At 38.6% G+C, this 22,420-nt stretch overlaps 1 protein-coding gene across 1 annotated transcript in view; it reads right to left on the bottom strand.

Moving 5' to 3' along the window:
• Positions 1-22,371, bottom strand: part of LOC309491676 (pleckstrin homology domain-containing family G member 4B-like) — a 36,496-nt gene extending 14,125 nt beyond the window's left edge. The window contains exons 1-17 of the mRNA XM_082190722.1: positions 22,139-22,371; positions 21,739-21,965; positions 20,200-20,349; positions 20,016-20,130; positions 19,674-19,767; positions 19,489-19,575; positions 18,751-18,867; positions 17,956-18,054; positions 17,649-17,800; positions 17,357-17,495; positions 15,153-15,272; positions 14,805-14,996; positions 10,782-11,279; positions 9,287-9,651; positions 5,715-5,964; positions 2,960-3,049; positions 1,965-2,168 (exon numbers count right to left, since the gene is read on the bottom strand). Of these exons, the coding sequence (XP_082046848.1) occupies positions 1,965-2,168; positions 2,960-3,049; positions 5,715-5,964; positions 9,287-9,651; positions 10,782-11,279; positions 14,805-14,996; positions 15,153-15,272; positions 17,357-17,495; positions 17,649-17,800; positions 17,956-18,054; positions 18,751-18,867; positions 19,489-19,575; positions 19,674-19,767; positions 20,016-20,130; positions 20,200-20,349; positions 21,739-21,965; positions 22,139-22,233 (2,994 nt within the window). The 5' untranslated portion in view covers positions 22,234-22,371. The remainder of the gene's footprint in view (positions 1-1,964; positions 2,169-2,959; positions 3,050-5,714; positions 5,965-9,286; positions 9,652-10,781; positions 11,280-14,804; positions 14,997-15,152; positions 15,273-17,356; positions 17,496-17,648; positions 17,801-17,955; positions 18,055-18,750; positions 18,868-19,488; positions 19,576-19,673; positions 19,768-20,015; positions 20,131-20,199; positions 20,350-21,738; positions 21,966-22,138) is intronic.
• Between the last annotated feature and the right edge of the window lie 49 nt (positions 22,372-22,420).

The following is a 22,420-nucleotide window of genomic DNA, read 5'->3' as shown; positions in this document are numbered from 1 at the left end:
TTGTGTATTTTTGGATTATGTTGTGTTGTAAATAAATCCAAACAATCTAAAAGCCATTCTTTTTTTAAATCTCCTCATTCTTTGTGCAAGGTTGCTCTGAATGACAGGGCCTGATCGCTCCTAATAGGGCAGTTAGGGGAGTATCTTTGTCTTTCTCAGGTGTTAAAAGCTTACATATTCATGAGATGATCACGCCTCTTCGCATATGGCTTTCTCACACAAAACACGTCTTAGGAATTTTAAATCAATATATTGTCTTATCTGAATGAGCAGTCAGGGTGATTTTCACATAGTTTTGGAGCAAATATTCTAGGCTACGTGATACAATTTTCAAAAGTCTTGTGAAAAATAATCAGTATGGGTTTCATGGCCTTATTTCAGTGACAATTTTTTTTGGTATTATCACAAACCACGCATAAATGTCATTATCTCAAAACTACAAACTTTTACATACATGCTGCTGATATATTATTGTAGCAGAGTTTGTGCTAAATACAGTGTAATAAGACTTTAGCCATGACAATGTCACAAGTAACAGAAATAAGCACAAATGTCAGAGCATGTCAGAACACCTCCAGGGCCAGAAAACAGCTCAGACCTCAGAGGGTTAATAGTTAAAGGACAAGTTCGGTATTTTACACTTAAAGCCCTGTTTACAGATCGTTTCTGATGAAATAGAACGGTTAAGATAAAATTTTGGACACATGCTCCTGTCCCGAGAATTTTAGGTTTCTTTCGCTTCCCCCCACCCCCACCTCCAGAATGGCTGCATATGTGCACTGGAACAATCCTTCCTAAAATGCATGAAACTTTCGTTTACAAAGATGTGAAACTCACCGAGTGGTAAGGGGTATTCACTGATATGCTCACACAAAAATCGCTGCAAAAGATGCTTTCCAACAGGTTTTATCGTAGTTTTTGTACAACTCCATTGACTTGTATTGGATGTGCTGTGAGGTACGGTATTACTCCGCAGCCGGAAACTGGGCTGGAGTGTCTATTATTCAAGCTCTCAACGGAAGAATGTACGGGTGTAAGGAGTTTGGAAAAATAGCATCTTGGAAAGCATCTTTTGCAGCGATTTTTGTGTGAGCATATTAGTGAACACCCCTGACCACTCGGTGAGTTTCACGTATTTGTAAACAAAAGTTTAATGCGTTTTAGGAAGGATTGTTCCAGTGCACATATGCAGCCATTCTGGAGGTGGGGGGGAAAGCGAAAGAAACCTAAAATTCTCGGGACAGTAGCATGTGTCCAAATTTTAATCTTAACCGTTCTATTTCATCAGAAACGATCTGCTTTAAAGTGTACCGAATACCGAAAATACCGAACTTGTCCTTTAATAAAGTTCCAGCATGTACACCGCAATAAATTAGAAATATACACATCAGTTTGTTGATGGACATTCACTTGTTAATGCTGATGCTGATGGTGAGGAATTACAGCTGAAACATCTCATAATGGAGGTTCGGGGTGAAAATCGATGTCATCGTTACTGTCTTTACAGTGTGTACAATCGCTGAGGACTTGGTAAACCAATCGTAACAGACTGGGCCATCTGGCCAATCAGAGCAGAGTAGGCTCTCAGAAAGGGGGAGAGACTTTAGAGGGACTGATTCATCCGACGAGTCGTTTGAGAATCACTGAAAAATGTGGTGATGTGCAATGTATATTATGAGAAAATGTAAGTGTTTCTTGATCTTTGATGCATGTAAACCTGTTGTAGGAGACCTCCAAAACAAAATTAGGAACCTTTAAAATAGCATAATAGGGGCACTTTAAAATGTTAATATGTTAGCATGTATAAGTTATAATATTATGTTGATGTGATCTGTTGTGCTTTAAACTGCATCAAGCTGCTCTCTTTTGACCACCAGGAGGCAGCACTGCAGTGGAAATGCTCACTGTGACTTCACAAAGACATACTGTGGACTCAGACATGAATGAATGTTTTATTCTCTTACTAGACACCCCGTGATGAGATCACTGGCTCGCAGATCTGCTCCGTGCCGCTGGGCGTGTTTTAGGATGGAGAGGGCGGAGTCTGAAGTGGGATTTAGACCGCCCAGTTCCTCCAGTGTCTGGCAGTACTGCTCCAGTCTCTGAATGGGAGTGGAGAGACACTGAGGAAATGGAGGAGCAGGAACAAGAGAGGAAGACAGCTTTGACTGGAGAGAGAGAGAGAGAGAGAGGAGAGAGAGAGAGAGAGAGAGAGAGAGAGAGAGAGAGAGAGAGAGAGAGAGAGAGAGAGAGAGAGAGAGAGAGAGAGAGAGAGAGAGAGAGATCCGGTTGATTAATTTAACAATGTTTTATTTTTATGTCACAGACATCAAAAACACTTTTGCCACTCTGTGGGCAAAGACAGTAGTGCAACATGAACTATTCTACAGTATGTTGAGCCAAGTATGGATAGGTCAGACTTATGATGTTCGACTAGTCACCCAGTACATTAAGCAGTATGCTTTAACAATATTTCAAAATATAATAGAAGTAATTATGAAATTACATGTGCTTAAGTCCTACTTAAGTGGGTCAAAAAGCACTCTAAAGTTCAGCTAACTGCATTTAATATAAATTGAATTATAATTGCAATTAACATGCATTTAAGTGCCTGAAAACATTACATTGTTCACACTAAAGTATATATTCTTTTAAAGTAAGTTTTCCCATAAGTACTCTTTTTGATGAAGAGATAAGTACGTATGATAAAGTGTACTTCTGTTTCACAAGGGCAGGGCATAAACTGGCATCCCATTACTTTTTTAAAGCACTAGAGGCACAAATATCATGTTTTTGTAGGAAAAAAAACATAGCACAAAAAGAAGGTATTGTAGAAAACATTCAGGCCCTATTTTATATAATATTGGTGGAACGTGCCATTTGGACATAACTAAACCTCTGCTGCATGTCTTGGCATATTAATCAATTAAAGTATGTTATATCGTTGTTGGTTTCTCACCCTGAAGAAGTCAGCAGCCTGACTGATGAGCAGAGCATCCGGCTCAGGTCTCATACGGATGTAGTGGGAATATAGAAAGAACTGATCCTTCTGTGGAGCAGAAAGAGTGTCCAGCATGAGAGTCTAAGTCTTCATATGAATACATACCAACATTTCATTATTCATAACATTCTTGTGACTATCTCAGAGGACAGTTAACCTTGTATTGGGGTGTTTCTTCAACTTTTATTGCCCAGGGTCTGTTTTTCTTTTTTAAATTAAACTTCTTGTTATATGGAGGCCACATTAAAACTTGCTTTTCCCCCTTCGCTTTTTAGTTTTTCAAATAACTTCCCATTCCTTCATTTATTTTTGCTACCTTTTAAATGCCTTTTTATGTACAGGTTGATTTTCTTTAGCCTTCTTAATATTTTAAGCCGTTATAATTTTAAAATATGAAAATCCAGTATTTCATAATAATCATACATCATTAGCATTCATTTATGTACAAATGATATCAATTATTGCACAAATAACGACTGTTCCTCAGTTGTGTCATTTACAACAACAAATGTGACTAATAAGGTTAACTAAAGATAGTGTATTTAGTTACTAATAAAACAAAAAGTGTCAGTGATGAGATGAAAAATCAGACATGTGAAGGAAATAAATACTGTGAAAAACTGACCATCTTGCCTCAGAACACTTGGATTAAACCACTGGGGTTAATTGTATTATTTTTACACTACCTTTATGTTGTTGTTTTTTACTTAAAAATGTGGACCCCATTGCCTATTTGTAATGTCCTGTGTAGTTCTGTTTTATTGTCATGGTGTTTTGGTTTTCCTGTTTGCCTGCCTGTGTTCCCTTCCATAGTTCCGAATTAATTGCGCACCTGTTTCTGTTCAGTTCATTAACACTCCATCTGTATTTAAAGGCCCCCTGAAATCAAAATGTAAGTTTTTTAGCTTTTAGTTTTTATGAATAAGCTAGTGTGCTCCAAAACAATGACAAAATTCCATTTAGGAGATATAAGCATTCAAAACGTACAGTCTCTCACTTCCGCTAAAATGGATCACGGATTTTTATGACATCATTGCGGACTTCAGCTTCTCATCACCGAATATAATGCGTCCCGACTCCCGCCCCCTATGCTATAAATACCATCTGACCAAAGCGACCGTTGACACGTCACGGAGCCATATGGGTTGGAGATGTGTGTCCGGTTGCTAAAAACGCTCAAGTATTATTCCGTTTTCCAACTGTACGTTGGTTAAGAATGAAATGGCTAGAATTTATTCACACCTCTATTATTGAATCCAACTTTTCATCAGCGCTAGGATTCGCTTCCATGGTGCTGTCAAGTACGACTTGCAGTCAGTGAGGTAAACTAAATGCTATTGGCTATTTGTAAAGGGGGAGGAGCCATTCAATATGTCCCGCCTTAGCTTCATTTTACGTCAACTTCAAATTACGTCAACGCATCATAAAAAGCTGCGCGTTCCAAGGCACTGCAGTGGGCCTTTAGTTCCTCAGTTTCCTCAGTTCATTGTTCCATGTCGTCTTTGTATTACTTTATTGTTTTGCCAAATTATGCAAGTCTTAAAATAATGTAATGCTATGTATCAGGATGTGCTACCAATGCTATATTAAGATTAAGGTGAGGGTGTAGGCTAGGGATAGTGGTTTAGTGATTAGTACACAGTTTACACTGATTAACATGACCAATGGAATCTTTAGAATCAGCTGTGGGTGGGGTTTGCGCTTAACTGATTTGGGAAAAAACTTTCTATATGTTCTATATAGTATGAATGTGTGTAGTATGATGTAGTATGTAATCCGGACATACTACATTCACCTTGTTGTCACTATCATATGTGACCTACCAGCAGTTCCGTCGCTTTTCTGTCAATTACAAATCCTCTCCCGTGGCCTCATGGGATAGTAAAGTGTCTATCGTATGCACAATTCAGAATCCTGCCGCAAGTAGTAAGTCATCCGGGTAATTTAATACTACCAGAGCCCGTCTACGGAGAGCTTTGGCACTCCCTATTTAGCCCCATTGTATTGATTTTGGTTGCAGTACCATTAGAATTCCACTGGGGGTGATCGCGGGCGAGTGCAGATTGAATGGGAGTCAATGGGGCTAGACGGCTAAATGTGTCTCTTTCACCCGATTGCTGTTGAGAAATCTCAGATTTTATTGTAGGTTTTGCAAGTTCAACATAGGTTATAGGTCGAAAGTTGAATGAACCAGTACTTATGTCCTTTCGATTTCTTACAGGTTGGGCCGTTGTTGGCCGGAACAAGCTAGCATTCTGCTAATGACCCTCTGGCAGTGTGAAAATATGTGACGTCATCACATTTTTTAACGCTTTTTTAGAGCAGATAAGTGAACTTAAAAATGCAATTTTCAGCTAAGTGTATCATCTTAGCCCCCCCTTTCGAATACAACATTTAAATTACTAGAAAAAAAATTATATCCTGAGAAAAGTGGGTTTTGAGGGGTATTTCGCCATAGACCTCCATTCATTCTGCACTCGCCCGCGAGCGCCCCCGCATGGATAGAGACGTGTTACTGCAACCAGTCCAGAATCCGGAAGTAAGCAGAGAGTGCCAATTCTCTTTATATTAGACATTCTCTGATACTACTTACTAATTTAGTACATACTACTCTTGTCATACTATTTTGTTTTCCCCCAACTATACAGTATAGAAGGAAAGTATGCGATTTTGGATACAGACGCTGTGCACACTAATATAAGTTGTTACTCACATATTTACTAAAACAATCGGTCTGCTGTAGTGTCTGGGAGAGAGCGCCCTCCATGGCTGGGAGGAGTAACTGCGAATGGAAGGCAGAGAGGCTCTTCCAGTTACTGAAGATTGACTCTGTCTTTCCTCTCAGTGTAGATGGGACATCTGAAGACTCTAGAAGAGGCAAGTAGTTTTCCTCCACACCTTTAAGAACAGCGACATACTGTCTCTCTGTGCTGACCAGCCGACACCACTGTAAATAGAGCTTGCTGTGATAGAGAGAGATAAAAAGTGAGGAAAAGATGTCATTAAAAGAATAGCTTACTCACAAATATGGTTTAAAAGAGATTTCTTCTTGAAAATCTAGTATGAAAACTGATCTTGGAATGCCTTATTTGTCATTGATCTTATCCCCCTGTTGTTTTAAAAATATGGGTACTCCCTTTGTGTTGCAGTCAAATTGACAATTAGTTTCCATGCAATTTGCCAAATATTTACACTATTAAATGTTTAGTTTTAGTTTAGTTTAGTTTAGTTTCTTTATTGTCCACAAGTGGAAATTTGTCTTTGGCTTCACTATACACCACACACAAGGACACCAACACAACATAATATACATAAAAATATAAAACAATAATATTCCCATATGTACATATACAATCTATGCATACAAATCCACCCCTACTCATATTCATATCTTAACATTTACACTAAAGATCAATGTAAAAAAGAAAAACCTTGATTGCAGCTTGTCAGAGATGAAAAAATTAAATGCAGAAACTTTATAATTTCCATCTATTTCTATATTGTACTTGGTGTAATTTGCCTCTGCCTTTTTATGCCTGGTTCTCAAACCTTTGTGAGGGTAAAATGGGTTTCTCACACTAAAAGTATCCTTTCCTTTTTTTTTTTTTTTTTTTTTTTTTTTTTTTTTTGTGAAACTTGAATAGATAAAGAAACAGCAAATTTTCTAAGGATGATTCAGAAGACAAGTCACAATTTCAAGTAAACTTTGAGTCTTAAAATTCATAAGTCCTCATGTATTTCATATTTTAGTGTTTGACGAGTTACAATAAAGTTTTTTTTGGTTTATTGGGGGTTATTTTGACTCCATGTAACCAAAATGTATATTATATAGCCTTTCCAAAACACATCTATGTGTCAAGACTTTGCATGCACATTCATGACCCTAAATGACAAAGTCCCAAAAATTCAAAAAGAAATAACTAGTTTAAACAGCCTGAAAAATCAAACGCAATAGGAGGGTACATTATTTAGGACGTTACCATGATGTCTGGTGAGGTCTGTGGCCTTAGGGGCAATAACATGAAATAATAACACAAAGTGACGGCATTAAACTGACAGCCTTGGAATTAATATGTTATTTATTATAATAATAATAATAATAATACAAATTTGCAGTTTCTTTATCTATTTGAGATTAATATTATTATTATTAAGATGTTATTTAGCTCCTTAAGGAAAATTCTGACAAAGTAGTTTGGTCAGGTGAATTTTGAAGAGAAACTCATAAAGTGGTGGTCAGAATGAATGGCACCCCTGGTAAATATGATCAAAAATGGCTGTAAAAAATAAATCTGCATTGTTTATCCTTTTGATTTTTCATTCAAATCTAACCTTTCATTGAAGTAAAAGAATTGAAAGTGGGGAGGAAATCACATTATGAAATAAATGTTTTTCTCCAAAACAGGTTGGCCACAATTATTGCCACCCCTAGAATTTTTTACGAGTAAAATATCTCTGAAGTATAGTCCCATTAATATTTACCTTTATTTAGCACACCAGGGTGACTAGGAAAATTAAATTGTCTAGCTATGACTTCTTGTTTCACAGGAGTTTAAATATGAGGAAACACAAAGGCCAAATTCCCTTAAACATCCATCACAATGAGTAAAACCAAAGAATATAGTTCTGATGTGCAGCAAAAGATTGTTGAGCATCACAAAATAGAAAGTGGCTGTAAGAAAATAGCTAAAGAATTGAAAATCCCCATTTTGACCATCAGGGCAATAATTAAGAAGTTCCAATCAACTAAAGAAGTTACGAATCTGCCAGGAAGAGGACGTGTGTCTATATTGTGTTAATGCACGGTGAGGAGGAAAGTTTGCACGGCCAAAGACACTCCAAGGATCACAGATGGAGAATTGCAGAGAGTCTTGGGGGTCAGAAAGCCTAAAATTGTATCAAACAACCCCTACATCACCACATGTTGTTTGGGAGGGTTTCAAGAAAAATCCTCCTCGCTCCTCCAAAAATAAACTCCAGCATATTCAGTTGCCAGACATGACTGGCACGTCAAAAGGGACCGGATTCTTAGGTCAGATGAAACAAAAAAAGGGCGTTTTGGCAGCAAACCCACCAGATGTGTTTGGTGCTAACAGGGATAAAAAGTACCCCATGCCTAAGGTTAAATATACTGCTGGATCTTATATGTTGTGGGCCTATTTTTTTGCTGGAGGTCCTGGACATCTTGTTCAGATACATGGTATCATGGATTCTAGCAAATACCAACAGATCAAAAATCAAAACCTGACTGCCTCTGCTAGAAATCTTATAATGGGCCATGGTTGGATCTTCCATCAGGACAACGGTCCAAAACAAAGATCAAAATCAACACAAAAATGGGTAACTGAGCACAAAAAGAAGCTTCTGCCATGACCGTCCCCTAAACTGAACCCTATAGAAAATGAGTGGGGTGAACTGAAGAGAAGAAGCACCAACATGGATCTGGGAATCTGAAGGATCTGGAGAGATTCTGTATGGAGGAATGGTCTCTGATCTCTTGTCAGTTATTCTCCAAACTCATCAGGCATTATAGAAGAAAACTCAGATCTGTTATCTTGGCAAAAGGAGGTTGCAAAAAGTATTTAATAACAGGGAGCCAATAATTATGGCCAGCGTCTTTTGGAGAAAACGATTTATTTTATAATGTGATTTACCCCCCACTGTTGCCTTTGGCTTGCTCAGTTGGGGATATTTTGGGGATATTTAATTTAATTTTATCAATCAATAAATTCCTCTTGAAACAAACTTTGTTGTATTATTTTAATTTAATACTGTGAAGCTGCTTTGATACAATCTGTATTGTGAAAAGCGCTATACAAATAAACTTGACTTGACTTGACTTTCAATTATTTTACTTCAATGAAAGGTTATATTTTTGCGATTTTTTTAAATGAAAGATCAAAAGAGTATTTTTTACAGCCATTTTTGATCATATTTACCCAGGGGTGCCATTAATTCGGACCACAACTGTTTTTGGGGTTGCTAATGCCTTGCTATACAGTTGCCAGTGTGAAGCTAGGCAGGTTCTAGAGTGTTCTTAGTGGTTGCTAGGGAGTTACTAGAGTGCTGGCATGCATTTTCTAGTGCATTACTATGCAGTTTGCAGGGTGAACTTGATGGCTGCTAGGGTGCTCTGGGAGGTCCCCAGGGTAATTCTAGATGGTTCCTAGGGGAGATTGCTTGGGAATTTTAAATAGCTGCTAGATTGCTCTGTGTAGATCCAAGGGCATTGTTATGTGGTTGCTTGGGAAAACATTTCTGAAGAGAAACCTGCCACGAACACACCTTTGTGCGGTTGCTCCTGCTCTCTCCACCCCTGTCTCTCTTTCAGTGCGGCTGAGAAGCACATGTTGGCGTGTGAAGCCAGTATGATCCGCCACTTCTTTACTGCTGACCTCCACTCCTCTTATGAGCACTCCTCCACCTCCAGTAGGATCCCTCCATCCTGGAACCGCTGCTGTCACTCCCGCCGTAAGGATGGGATCTGTCAGAACCCGACGGCCCAGCCAGGATAGCGGAGAAGACTGACCCGATGTGGACTCAGCAGGTTTAGACATGGCGGCTGAACGGCGCGGGGCCAGCAGAGCCTGAAGGTCAAAACTGGGATGGCGCTTGCGAGGGGGTTTTGGAGGGAGTGGTCCATCTGTGGGCTACAGCAGGACAATTGCATGTAATTATTTGTTTTAACATCAAATCTAATTTACCTAAAAAAAACACACAAAAAAATCCCAGAGCATTGGTGTACAGTTGCTTGGGTATTGCTATGAAGTTGTTAGGGTGTTCTAGGTGTTTGCAAGAGTATTGGTATATGATTTTTACTGTGTTCTAAATGGTTCCCAGAATGTTTCTATGTGGTTGCTAGGGTGGTGCTATATGGTTGTTATGGTTTTCTGGATGGTTCCCAGGTTTAGTTATGTAGTTGCAAGGGAGTAGCTATGCAGTTTATAGGGTGTTGCTAAGCAGTTTCTAGATGGTTGCTAGGGTGCTGTGGGAGTTTCCAAGGGAAAGTTATTGCTAACAAGGTATTGGTATGCAGTTTGTTTTGGGTACTGGCTAGGTCGTTGCTATTTTTTTGTAAAGGTGTTCTTGATTCCTAGGGTGTTGCTATCAGGTTGCTAGGACATTGCTATGCAGCTTCTATTGTGTTTCTGAGCAGTTTCTAGAGTGTTTTCCCAGTCCACTGGTATGTGATTGTTAAGGTGTTCCTATGCAAGGTGTTCCCAATTGCTCGGGTGTTCTGGATGGTTTCTAGGGTGCTGCTAGGTGGGTGTTAGGGTGCTCTGGATGGTTTCACAGAGTTGCTAAATAGGTACTAGGCCATTGCTTTGCAGTTTCTAGGGTGTTGCTAGGCAGTTTCTAGTGTATTCTTGGTGGTTACTATGGAGCTGCTTGATAGTTGCTAGGGTGTTTATATACGGCTGCTAAAGCGTTGCTGTGCAGTTTGCAGAGAGTTTCTATGCAGTGGCTAGGGTATTTCTGATGGTTGCTAGGGTGTTCTGGGTGAATCCCAGGGCATTGGTATCCAGTTGCTAGGGTGTTGGTATGCAGTTGTTAGGGGTCCTGGTGGTTGATATAGTGTTGCTGGAGGTTGTTAGAGCATTATGGATGGTTCCCAGGGTGTTGCTATGTAGTTGCTAGGGAGTTTCTAGATAGCTGTTAGGGTGTTGCTTGGTGTTTTTCTTGATGGTTTTCTCAGTTCACCTTTCATTGACAAGAGTAGCAAAAACGTTTATTTTGGATGTTGAACATGACTGCAACTCTGTCATTCTAAAACACTAACATTTTTTTTGGCTGGGTGCAGCAGATTTTGCAGAAACTTTCCCCCTCCTGGATTCACCCCATCTTTCTTCTTCTCCTCTCCAATCTTGAGTGTTGAGCAGTTTTGTGGGCGGAAGAGAGACGCCAGTGAACCCCAGGACTGAATGCCCCCCTCTCCTCCAGGGCACCAGTCCGGCTCGATTTCGCCCTCTAAATCCCCCAAGCTGGAGGTGCTGGGGGCAGGAGTCCTCCCTCGTCCCCCGGAGTCCTGTTCCTGACCCTGGGCTGAAGACGAACCTCTTTCCGCCTGCAGGATTCGGCTCTTAAACTGAGCCAGTGTTTTTTGATAGCGCTCCAGAGTCTGAGACCAGAGGTCCAACAAAGCCCCTCCACCCAATTCCAGTGCAAGAGCACGAGCGTCCTGGAAACGTGATGGAGGGATAGGAGGAAGAGAGGAGAGAGGAGAGGACGAGGAAGAGGAAGGAGAGGAGGACGACACCACATCACACCACTGAGATGCCTGCAGGGGAGGAATGGAGATGTAGTCATGATTACTGGCAAAAGTGTGTGTATGTAGGAACGGAATGTAGGAAACCAAAAATGTATTATATATTGCAGTAATGGTATACAGTGGGATCCAAACAATTGAGAGCACCTAAGTAAATGCTTCTACACTGCAAAAAACAACAATAATTTCCTTAAAGGGACACTTCACCCATTAGCATTTAGCTTTGTATTGTTAGAAACCCAGTCATATATTATAATGATCATGGATTTTTCCTTTATTTTTGCCTGAGATGGGAGAAATAAGGATTTTAGTGTTTTACTTCCTGCTTATTATGACGTAAAAATCGTCATTTTGCGTCACAATAAGCAGGAAGTCAAAATTCATTGAAAAGTGTATAGACTACAAACACTAGCTTATTATTATTCCAGGGGGTGGGACCCACTCACCCTACAGGCCTATTATAGATCAGTGGGTGGGACTAAACTTACAGAAACGAAAAAGAAAATCCGCCATCTTTTTTGGAAGCTATGTAGCTAAGCTAACAAGCGCTTATGGAGTCAGATTTACGAGAATGGCTGGAGGAACAACTCATGATATGGAAGAAGAGGATTTTCAAAGTCTGTTGCTCGAAACAGATGTTCGTGGCTATCTATACGAGCCGCAATATAGCGCAGAGCAGCTGAGGCTGATGGAGGAACAGGAGGCGGCGGCTGCAGCCGAGGCCGGAGACCTGCCTGTCGCGTCCGAGGAGCCCGGGCGTGCTCGAGCTGCTGCGGACTGGTGGTGCCTGTGCTCTCGTTGTGCGCCTACGGACACAGAGCTAGAGTCCGTCTGCTGCCAAGAATTTCAAAGATGCCAATTTCTCCTCGAAGAAATGTCTGAGGCAGACAAGGACACGGATGTTTGCGTTGTGAACCATCCTAGTTTCGCCCCGCATATGGACAGAGGCGTCCTGGAGACATATTTCAGAATTCCGAAGATAAACTGGAAACGCCAGCCGAAGCCTGCAGGGACAAATGGACGTCTAACTGTAAAGTAAGTGTTTCAATTTTATTTATTATTCATTTCGTGAAATGTACACTGTTTGCATCGCTCCACATCTCTCGGTAGGGCATGAAAACTTACTTTTTGCCCTTTCCTTGATTTGGCTGAACATCCCGGTACCATGCAATAGTTCACCATTTCCAAATAAATAGTAACAAGGAATATTTCAAAAATGAGATCGCCAATGAATTTCAAACTCAAGCGGTAACGTTAGCTAGCCTAGTGCTTTCTCTGATAGGCGGGTTTCGCATAGGCGGTGTTCTGGATTAGTGGGAGTGGCTTGTGGAGCTGTGCAAATGTGTTGCATTGTGGGAGTTGTGGTTTACCATACAAATGAGCCTTAAAGTTACTTTCTGTAATAACTCGGTCAAAAAGGCACCAATTTAGAAAATTTCTAAACATTTCAACTACATATATGACCCACTTTCAATGAAGATCAATGTTCCCACGGGTGAAGTGTCCCTTTAAGGTGCAGTCACACTAACGAAATTTAGGTGATATTTTGCGGCCAAAAAAGGTCCATTGTGAATAATGTTTCACCCTCACTCGAAACGCTGATTGCGCAGATTCCAATTGAAATACCTGGATTTTGCCCACGTAAATTCATAGAGCAATGATAAATGTGACCGCACACCTTTAATCAGTATTTTTACTGATTAACTAACATAATTTACTGTGAGATAACTGTTATAAGACTTGAATTTAAGTTAGCATGAAGCAGAAATTGCAAGCGTCTAAATTACTTAATTAATTGGTTCAACTGCAATTAAAGAAACTAATTATGTGGAATTGCATAGCAAAAAAGAGCCAGTTATGACATTTTGGTTAAAGATTAAAGTTGAGTAGATGAATTGCATATAAGAAGAGCTGGAACATGCAATCATTTATTTATTTATTTTCATTGCCAACAGTGAGTTTATTTCCCTTACCCCATTGGCAAACAGTGAAGACTAAAAATTCATATTTTAATATAATTTCATTATTTAATATTATGTATCTGTATTATTATTCTTTATTAGTATTCATAATCAGTTGTATTATCTTATGAAGTTTAAAATGCATGAGTTAAGACTATAGATTGCATGGACACGTGTTTGAGGATCATATTTTAGACACAAGGAGGGGAGCTGGGAGAGTTAAATATATTGCTAAGAGGTATGTGTGCAATGCAACGTTCACTGAGCAGAGATGTTCCAATGACGATGATGATACATTAAATGTGTACAATTGGCATGTTCTTTACAAGGAAAGGAATGTTTTTTCAACTGATGCAAATGTACCACAAATGTATACACTAGGGCTGTTGGAACGAATTCCGAAATTCGAATATAATTCGAATATTATAAAAATCAATACTATTCAAATGCTGAAGTTCCTATTCGAATATTGCTTTTTTATGTATATATATTTTTTTTTTTATTATGCAATCTTGCCTTTCTCGCCGCCTTGGCTTACGCATGTGAAAATTAAAATGCTTTTGTTTCGTCTGATGAACAATAAAGTTTTTGAATCGTAACACAATTGTGCACGTTATCCACGCATCATAACAATACTGTCGACAAAAATCGCGGAGAGCAATGTCTCCACGGAAACGGACACAAGGAGGGGAGCCACTCCTGACAATTTGATTCACAGTCCACATTACAATGTGAAAACGGCGTTTTCAAATGTATCCACTTTGGAGTGCGTTTTCAAAAAAGCTTCGTTTTCATTAATAAAAACGCCGTCTCAGTGTGGACGGAAGGCCAAAACGGAGAGAAAAATATATGTTATTTTTTATGACAACGTTACACCCTGACAAGCTAGGCGATCTGTCTGAGGAACCGCTGCTAAAACAGGCAAGAATTACTTCTTTTCTGCCTCTCTCTTCATCACGGGGCTTACCAGCTGTCCGCCAAAAGGCGATAACAGACAAACTGACACGGTTTATCAGTGAAGATATGAGACCGATCAACATTACGCATTGGCATTGGCGATCCTGTGTAATGTCGTAAATATTAATAATAGGATGAATTTGAGCATTTAATATTCGAATATTATTCAAATATTAAATAAAATAAGGAATGGAATTCGAATATTATTATAGAGGAAGATTGACAGCCCTATTATACACTGAGAGATAGTTTTTTAATATGGAAAGTGGATTGTACCGTGTGTAAGCATGAGGTATAAGTTCCATTTTTAAACATAAGCAACGTGTTTTTCTACCTTACAAGGAAGTTGAAGGTTGCTCAGTGGTGTATATAAGCTCAATCTTACTGTACTACGGCAGAGAAACATCGGGAACACATAGACCTGGCACAAATACAACATCTTCTCAAGTTTCTCTCCTATGCTGACGAATAAAGCAAGATAACTGGTGTCCGGTTCCGTGAATCAAATAATAACGCGGAAAAGGATTAACTCCAAGTTTACAACAGTTAATAGTTTAATATTGTTTCCTGTTTAGATTAATATGAGATCCCTGTGTGTGTGTATTAGTTTGTGCTTTACCTCAGTAAGTGTAGACAGCAGTCGTTGTGTGTTGTCCAGCTGTGTCCAGCAGTCTGACAGAAGGTGAGACATGTCTCGCACTCTTTCCCTTATTGGACGGAGTTTGTCCAGCACGGTTCTGAGACCAGACCAATCCAGCTCAGACCAGCTCTCCACCTCTGCCAGCAACACCAGAGTCTCACTGTGAAGCTCCTATAAACACACACAAATGCAAACCTAGCTGATCGTTTTTTTTAAGCTGCACATGAGCGGATTATGGCTAGATCAAATAACAAATGTGTGAAAATGAGAAGCATCTCAGATCATATATGAAAGTCTATTTCAGTTGTAGTTGTCAAACACACTGACCATAGCAGTGTCTCTGAAGCTCTTAAACTTGTGCTGTTTGAGTGACAGTCTGCTGAGAGACAGAGGAGGGTGTTTATAGTCCTCTAGCTGCTCCTGTATGTGCTCTATGTCTCTCTCACACTGGAGGAAACACACACACACACACACACACACACACACACAGAGAGAGAGAGAGAGAGAGAGAGAAAGAAACAAGGAGTCAATATCATTTGTAATGAAATACATGTATTAGGACTGCACAATTATGAGAAAACTTGTAATTGTTGTTTTTTCCATTAAGAAAGGAATAGTTCACAATTATTTGTCATCATTTATCCTAATGTCCTCATACCCTCTTGTTGCATTACTTTCACTGTTCCATTAAACACAAAATGAGAAATTTACTGGTTGCAGTGTTGTTATTGTTAACTATAAAAAAAAATTTTTTAAATGTTAACTGAAATATTCATATTAATATTAAAATTAATATAAATATTGCATGAAAAACTGCAAACTTGCATTGCCTTGGCAACTAACTGAAATAAAAAAGTTGAAGTAGAAGTACTAAAATTAATACATCTAAAAAATGAATTGTATCTAAATGAAAAAAATATAAATTACAAAAACTTTAAAGCAAAAATGATAACTGAATGTATAAATAAAAGCTCATTCAAGAGGGTGAGAGGATGTTTTCAGTGAAAAAAACAACAACCGCCATGTTCAGACTGTGCATAAAAAATATAGTGCATGAAACTTTTATGGTGCTTTTCATTTTCATGTCAACTTTTCCTTCCTATAATTTATTCTTTTCTTATAATCTTATAATTTTCTTTATGAACACATCCAAAACAAGCCGTTTCTGAATGACTTCACTGCTGTTATACAAGGTATTGCATTAGTCATTCAAAACACACTACCTAAATGGTCAGCTTGGTTCTACTAAAAGCTTAAAAAAACAAAACAGTTATTCAAAGCTAGTGAGTGACACGATGTGTCAAAACTGGAAAGCTCCCATTATAATCAACAAAGCTGCAAGTTTCCACAGTTTCACGTGACTGTTTGTTTCCACAGATCAGCGTTAGTTCATTGTTCTGGACTCTCTCGAACATTCCCATTATAATCAGCAAATGTCTACACTGCATAATAATTCAACTCTGGGCCTTGAGAGTTGAGTTACAATACTCAAACACAGTTTATTGTGTATGCAAAATCTTTTATATTTGAATTTATTAATAAAAAATAAAAAAAGTTTTATTAATTATCTTTTCTTCATGAATTCTAACCATTGGTAGCAATGTATTCATCTAATCATCATTAATCATTATATTCCTTATGTTATATGATTATTCTTTTACATGTTATTGATGTCTGTAACCATTTACATATATTCTACCATGTACTCTGATGTTTGATTATTCTCAAATGTAAGTCTTTTGTGTCTCTTCTGTGCTGTAAGATTGAGGGGTTCATCCTGTTGACCGGGGTATGTTTTCCATCAAAATTGATTATGTGATGTACCTTGGTATCAAAATATGTCTGTTTCCATCTCTGCAGACATGAGATAATGCAAGATCTGCAATATTCCCTTAAAGGTCTTAAAGGTGTTAAAACCACAATTGCTTATTACATTATTCCCTGTGCCTTACAAGGACCATGCTGGACCTAATAAGACCTGCATCATTAAATGGTTGCAAGATAAGTACAAAGAAAGAACTTCAGTAGGTACTTTCCCTTCCTGTTATGTAGTCATAGCATACAAAATGTTTAGTTTCAGAAGACTCTGGGCTTCTTCTTTTCCTTCTTCTTCCTCTCCTTGCATTCTGCAAATATCTTACTTATTTTGGGCTTTTCTTTTCTCTGATCTTCACAAACTTCATCTGTTAGAGACAATACTTTGGATATTAATGCTTAGATACATTTTTCTATCTTATCTTGAAACTTATTAGCTATTAAAAGTTTAATATTGACTTAAATCACTTTAATTTTAATTAATAAAATATGTTATTCCTTATTCAAATTTGATCTCTGACAAAATCATTGCTCATCTGCCTGGATCTCACTTCATCATTTTAACAAGCTATTAAAGGTCTTCGGGATTACTTGAAAAATAGAAACAGGTGTAATATATGTCTTTCTATCTGGTGGTCTATCTAAAATAATTCCTAACTACTACCCGATTAATATTCAGTTGACAAATCTTCTCTTTTTCCTCACACATACAGTACCTTGTCCAGTTTATCCACAAGTGTAGCCAGTCTCCCCAGTGCTTCGAGGTCACGGCCCCTCTGATTGGACACACGCACCAGCCGGTGAAGCGCATCATCCACACTGTCATATAGGTTAGAGGTCACTGCAAAAGCAGCCCTAAAAGCAAAGAGCAGACTTACGTCAGCAACATCCCAGGTTTTAAACAAACAACTTTAAATGTCCACTACAGATTAAATTTAAGTGAAACTAAGTTAAATGTGAACTAATTTTACAGTATTATTATTTATTCTTTCTCTATTCTATACATACTTGCAGTCTGGTGATTTATGTGCCAACCCTGACGTCCAATTGGCCAGACCTGCCAGCCAAGCCCCACCCCTCTGCTGCAGCTCTGTCAGCCGCTGGTCAGTGAGAATACTTGTCATTAACTGTTTGTGTTTGTCGGCGCTGCAGGGAACATTCTAAAGGTGAATAGAATTAGTTATTAGAAACAGTCTAATAACTAATCTGTCCGTGTCTGCATAATTGCTGCATAACAAATATTACACAAACAATTAAGTATTGAAATACACTTTAAGTAGACAGCAAATAATATTGCCATCAAATGCTGCTTAACCTTAATACTGTCAGGTAGTGGTTCTGTGTCCATAGACTGCAGTGCGTCTCCCAGCAGGGTGAGGGCGCACTCACAGCACTCAGTCAACTGCTCCAAACTCTGTGTAGAGCATTAGGAAGAGCATGTTAATCTACTGCAGATGCTGGGTCAGACTTGTGGTAATTATTAAAACATTTAGATTTACGTTTATTGGTGCTTTTTAAGAGTATAACTTAACTTAAAGATTCAAAATATATTTATCCGAAGTGCTAAGTTTACACACACACACAAAGATATCCATTTAAAAAAAAAAAAAAAATGTAATGGACTGGTTACATAAAATTGCATTAGTTACGGTCTCTATTTTTTCTGCATATTTGCTCTGGGATAATTTTTACCATTCATTTCTTTGTGTGTTGGACCACAAACTCTAAACTCTAATGTTACCTAGCTAGTTTCTCCTAGCTTGAAAAAGTCGCTAAAAGATTTATGTGATTCCTATTTCCATGTAACTTTTCCGGTGGTGAATCTTGCCGCAGGATTATGGTTAGTAGTGCAGTAGTATTTTTTTAAATGAAGTATATCACATTCATTATATAAACTATGACTTCAGATCTGATGGTCTTGAAAGGGTTATAAGGCGTTCTATGCAATTTCCATCAGTCATGTGTAGCAGTCCGTACTAGTATTTATAAACATTAGAAACAAAGTAGTATTTACAAGACACCAGGTTGATACAGTAAGCACTTTTGAGAAGAACTAACACTGGATTTGTCAAAGTTTGTCAGGTAACTGACTTGCCAAGTAATTTCTTACCAGTCTGAAAGTGAGCCAGTCATCATGTGAGTGGTTAAAGTCTCCACCCATTTCTCTGGGCAACTGCTGCTTGTCCACAAACTGCTGAAGGATGCCCGTACCTCGTACTGAATGCACCTGAGAGAGTAAAATAGATAATGAGTTTTATTATCTAGTCAAATGCTTGAGCGCTAGACTGAACATAAATTTTTCCCACAGGAACTGAACAAACTCCCTGGGGATGTGGAGGAGCTGAAAGAAGAAAAGAAAAGTGCTGCCAACTGTTGTAACTACAAAATCTTTGCTTTCTATGTCTGAGATGGTCTCTGTGACACAAATATAATATAATCTTATGTTTGAGGTGCTGATGGATTTCACATTTTGGATGTAGCCTTCCATGACACAGCATTTTAGCAAATAGATATTTTTGCCAGATAAAAATGCACTGATAATCCAGATACAATCCAAACAAGCACTAATAGGAAAGTTAAGCAGAATTTGCAACAGTAACTAAGAGAGACTGTTAATATCAGTTCCACATCACAAATTACTTTTTTATAACTAGCCCTTCTTCATTTTCTTCCTTGTAGGGGGTTTTAGCTACCAATAGCTGCTCATACTTGCTCCTCAATCTGTCTTATGTTTGTCACATAGTTGTTGATCACAAAAAGTGATTAGAAATATCCTTCCCTACCATTCCCTATTTTGTGTTAGCCCAAATTGATTGATACAAATTTAACTCAGTGTATAAACATGAACCTCTATTCCATCCAGACCCAGTTGGGTCAATTCTTCTTGTTCCTCTGTTAGGATAAGAATCGAGTCAAGGCCTGTTGCTGTCTGTTCCTGTTAAACACAAGCCGACACAAACACTCAGAAAAAAACAGATTTAGGATCAATATAAAGTGCCAGCTGGATCACAAACAGTCAGTGCACTGACTCACCTTGAAGAGCTTCAGTGCAGAGAGACAGAGTTCAGACGGGGCAGACTTTCTGCTGTCCACTATCACGGTAAGACCCTTCTCTTTGGCCATAGGTCTGTTATTTAAAAAAAAAAGCACAGCATAGTACGCACATTAGCCAAGCACAGTAAAAGGTCATGAGATAGTGCCCTCCAGTCTAAAATTCAGTGAAGCACTGGGGATTTACCAAAACCCTGGCCAACTCTAACTCTAACTTTAGCTCACTCAATATGAATGTTTTTCAAAAGAAACCAATGCATGTAATATGTGTGTAGGTGTCATGACAGTTGTGATGGTCTCTGTCAAATGGGTTAAATAACAGACCTGGTGATGGTGTAATAGCAGGACAACACTTTGATAATTTCATCTGTGTTCCAGCCATCCTCTGGGAGGTGACTTTCTGTGAAAACCAATGCTCGTCCCAGTCGATCCATAGTACCTACATAAGAAATCACTTAATGTTAAGGGAAAAGCAAATATTTTGTAACCACTAAGCAAGAACATTTACCTGTTAATTTTAGCTTTCCTGACTGCAGAAGATTGAAATCTAAGTCTCTAAGATGAGGAGGGGGAGATTTGGACTCCAAGTGAGCAGCAGATTCAGATAATCCCATCTCTTTTTGGGAATGGTCAGGAAAGGATGTGCCAGACTGGCTTTCTGCAATACATGTTGAATTTAAACAGATTGAGTATGGAGTAAGCCAGTGGTTCCCAAACTTTTTCTGCCACGCCCCCTTTTTGTAGAGAAAAACATTTTCAAGCCCCCACCACCCCCTTTGTGTTCATGATGTAAAATGTGTTGTTTTTGAAAGTCTCTTATGCTCACCAAGGCTGCTTTTATATATTAAAAATACATTAAACTTAATATTGTGAAATATTATAATGTATATATATATATATATATATATATATATATATAATATGTTTTCACATATAATTTATTCATGTGGTGGCAAAGCTGGACTTTCAGCATCATTACTCCAGTCTTCGGTGTCACATGATCCTTCAGAAATCATTCTAATATGCTGATTATCTGCTTTTAGAAACATTTCTGATTATTATCAATGTTGAAAACAGTTGTGCTGCTTCATGTTTTTGAGGAAACTTTTTTCAGGATTATTTGATGAATATAGATGCACCCACATAAAGACACTCTCAGACATAACCTTGATTGCAAAATTCTAAAGGATTTATTTAAAACATAATTAAAACAGTACTACAGCTTCTCAACATCAACGGGTTTCTCTTTGTGTCCGTGATGTGTAGTCTCTAAGTGGTGTCTTAACTTGTACAACTTCATATTGTCAGAAGATAATATTTTGAGGCACGCAACACAGTGGTATCTCTTCATTACCCACCATTGTACTAGTGAATCCGAGGGCGAGATATGCCCCATCATATTTTCTCATAGTTCCATTTGTCTTTTGTGTAGGAGCGATGGATTACGTCAGAAATAGAACGGGACATCAGTTCACTGTCTGGGATTTGTTGTGTCGTGTCAGTCGCATCCAGTAGACAGCATCACTGATTATAATGGGTTCTAGACACATTGTTTGGTATTTGTGAATATGAAGTAAATTCATCATCTGATTTACATTTATCTGACGCTAGCAGTCCTTTCACAAACTTGTCCATGCTTAGTGCATAATTATAACCAAGCATCATTTATCATATTTTTACATGGCTCCCTGCAATACTCAATTCTGATTCTTCAATCGTGCCATCTAGTGGTCTGTTACTGTACGTTATACAACGATAACACTGTTTAAACTGTCAAATTAATATTTTGTGTTTAATTATTTACTTATGTGGCAAGTAGCTCCATAATAAGTTGGATAATTATGCAGTGGGGTCTTGTATCACCCTGAAGAGGTTTCTTTTGCATAACAATATGCTGACTGTACACTTTCCCTTAGCCTTGCCAAGCCCCATTTTAATAACCCCTAGGGGTTGTGCCCCCCAGTCTGGAAATCACTGGAGTAAGCAATGATTTACTTGCTCAGTGTGAGGCCACTGATAAGCATTACCTGTGCTGATCAGAACATACCTCTATCTTTGGCCTTTGACTTTGCATCTGTTTCTGCATCAGTGGCTGGTACACAGACTTTGCAATCTTTGGATAGCTGAGGAGCATCCTCTGATTGGCTAGAATGGCTGATTGGGTGAATGGTTTTGCTCTGGGTCTTTGAGATGACTTGGTCACCCTTGCCTTTATGTTGGACACGGCCATTGGATTTGGCCTTCCCTTTGCCTCCTTTGGCTTTCCTTTTCCTCCTGTAGGAAAGCAAATGTATGTGTTTTAGTGATTCAACAGATTCTGTATGGTTATAGTGGTATGGTATCGCTTGTACAGGTAGTGCTGAGCACAGCAAAATGGTGCAAACACAAATATTTGAAGCATTACTGGAATTTCATATTTGGGACTATAAATGTCTACATGACCATACCTGGGTGCTCTGAATCCACCCGTTTTTACTTCTTTTCCTCTGGGACAAACAAAGTTATCTGACTTTCCAGCACGCTTTTCTCCCATGGTACTCATAGTACCTGATGGTGGCAGAATTTTATCTGTTTTCTCATCACTGGTATTGTCTGAATGTCTGGTTCTGCTTTGCGCACAACCTGATAAATCCGATGCATTGTTCAGGAAAGAATCTCGGAGGGATGTTGTACTTGTCCTAGATTGTCCAGATTGCTTGTTTATGCCTTCTGTTTCCTCATAAACAGCC

This window comes from Leuciscus leuciscus (assembly GCF_965113295.1).
Source record: "Leuciscus leuciscus genome assembly, contig: HAP1_SCAFFOLD_425, whole genome shotgun sequence".
Taxonomy (NCBI): domain Eukaryota; kingdom Metazoa; phylum Chordata; class Actinopteri; order Cypriniformes; family Leuciscidae; genus Leuciscus; species Leuciscus leuciscus.
Note: the sequence above shows the minus strand (reverse complement) of the source record. Positions and strands in the feature narration are given on the sequence as shown.